Below are 2,447 nucleotides of genomic sequence, written 5' to 3' on the forward strand. Positions count from 1 at the left end.
TTCAAGTCCATAACCATCGTCACCTAGAAACAAGTATATATATATATATATATATATATATATATATATATGTTATTTATTTTATATATATATTATTTATTAAATAAAAATACATATAACTACATGTGTAAATATAATATGTATTATACTTATATATGTAGTTATATGTATGTTCGTTTAATAAAGTTAATAACATACAGCTTACCTATCAGCCAAGTATTGCGCTCTCCATTGTTATATCGTCGTTCCATGATTCGACGTACGGGAGAATTTGACCAAATATACGCGTCATGCCGGGCACCCGGATATCGTGCATTCACATTTAATATTTTTAATTCAGGATCACAAATCTAAAAATAATATAACAAATTTTATTTACAACATAAAAGTGGAACAAATTACAAATTATTTACAAATTTAACACCTCTAGTCATGGCATACATTACAAATACATTTTGTTATAAGTACTTTACGTACTTGGACATTAAGTGTATGGTCACCCCAATGATTCACGTAAGCCTCCTCATGTTGTCGAAGTGCTAAAATACTTATGTGCGTGCAATCGATTGCTCCAATAACACCCATAAAGGGTTGAGGTGCAGTTCTAAATTTTTCTTTAGCTGCAAAACGTTCAATGTCCGTCATGGGAAATCGTACCCAACGACAAAGTAAGACGTCATTAATAGCGTTGGTCACAGCTCGTACGCATCTACTGACAGTAGGTTGGCTAACAGCAATATCCCATTGTTCTCCAATTGCACGTTGGTAACACCCAACTGCATAAAAGCGCAGAGCAGTTAATACCTATAAAAATAAAATTTCTTTCATTCTTTCAATTATAATTTTAAATATAATATATAACATTACCATTAAAAATTTCTTATTTTAGTTAACTAAAAAAATCTACATTATTGTTGTGATTTATTTGAATTCTTAATGTTTAACGAACAATATTTTTCCATATAGCATATTGAATCAACATTAAACGTCAAAAAGTTGCAAAATAAATAACATTCTGCTAAACGTCTCATTACCAGACCCCTTTTGTATATTTCAAAATAACATATATTACAAACTGTATAAACTGCATTACTTATTAATATGTAATCGATAAGCCTAATGAAGATATTTACACAAGAAATATTTAAATAATTCATACCTGATGTTCTGTGCTAAGACCGTCTATACGTTGACGTTGCAATCGTGGTTCCAAAATGTCTATCAAATCCATAGCAATTTCTGGACTTACTCTATATAAGTTAATAAACATATCATCCGATAACTCAAATGGATCATGATTATCTCGCCACTCCCTTCTTTGTACACGACGTTCCATATTGTTTACTCTGTTTTGTAACAACAAATGTTCCCAAGCGAGAAACTTGTGTGCCATTTTCTTTGCAGTGCTGCAAGCGTTGAAAATTATATCATTACGCTATTATTCCTATAAACAACTTACTGTGACAGCTTTTGCAACTCTTACATACCTAACTATTTACGTATTCGCTGGCTTTTCAGTAAATCCTTTGTCAGTAAATGCAACCACACTTGGAGTATATGTATACCTGGTGCTACGAGATAAAAAGAAATATATTAGATGCTTGTGTGTGTAACAATCGTGCACAAAATACTGTTATAAAAGAATTAATATGTGTACATACCGTATATCCATATGTCTGTAGTACACTTGGCACAAGACACTATCGTTTCTCTTGATGATGACCAGTTTTTGTTGGTATTCGCTGGCCTTTCAGCACGCCCTTCGCTAGGAAAACTGCAGTATAAGTACCTGCTGCTGCGAGATATAAAAAAACAAATATATTAGATAATTGTAACAATCGTGCACAAAATACTGTTGTAAAATAATTGATATATGTGTACATACCGCGTGTACACATATATTAATATAATATAATTTGTTCCATTTTTATGTTGTAAATAAAATTTGTTATATTATTTTCAGATTTGTGATCCCCAATTAAAAATAATAATATATGTGTACATATCGTGTATCCTTACGTCTCTAGCGCGTACATACACTTGACACGAGGCGAGACACTTTTCTTTATAACCTATAAACTCTTACTTCTTTCGCTGACCAATCAGACGGTTTAAAAGTTGTCGGTAGAACGTTTTCGTCCTACCCGGGGTACCTCGATAAAAGTTGTCGGTCATAACCGACGTTGTCGGTCATGACCGACGCATGACTGACGGTCGTCGAAACGCGTTCGTCGTTAGGACGCGTATAGAATAGCTTTTATCGATACGTGTCGCTCGACGCTATTAACGACACCGACGACCATCGGTAAACGTTTACAGAATTAGGCCCCAGCGTCGCGATCGCTGAAAAAAAAGGAACGCATCGCTCGTTACGTCGGTCACTCGCGCTTCGATCGGGCGGTGACGCTTATCGCTTCTCGAGGGGTCAAGGGGTCGAGGTGGGAAAC

The 2,447-nt window shown here is 34.5% G+C and overlaps 1 protein-coding gene across 1 annotated transcript; it reads right to left on the bottom strand.

The window, feature by feature from the left end:
- Positions 1-205: 205 nt before the first annotated feature.
- On the bottom strand, positions 206-2,231 carry LOC139823451 (putative nuclease HARBI1; the record flags this gene model as incomplete). The annotated part of the gene is made up of 5 exons (XM_071796011.1): positions 1,662-2,231; positions 1,488-1,571; positions 1,160-1,406; positions 478-804; positions 206-350 (listed from the first exon to the last, which is right to left on the bottom strand). Coding segments are annotated over exons 3-5 (706 nt in total), but the record flags the coding sequence as incomplete, so codon positions are not given.
- Between the last annotated feature and the right edge of the window lie 216 nt (positions 2,232-2,447).

The sequence above is a fragment of the Temnothorax longispinosus genome, unplaced genomic scaffold, assembly GCF_030848805.1.
Source record: "Temnothorax longispinosus isolate EJ_2023e unplaced genomic scaffold, Tlon_JGU_v1 HiC_scaffold_1003, whole genome shotgun sequence".
NCBI lineage: Eukaryota > Metazoa > Arthropoda > Insecta > Hymenoptera > Formicidae > Temnothorax > Temnothorax longispinosus.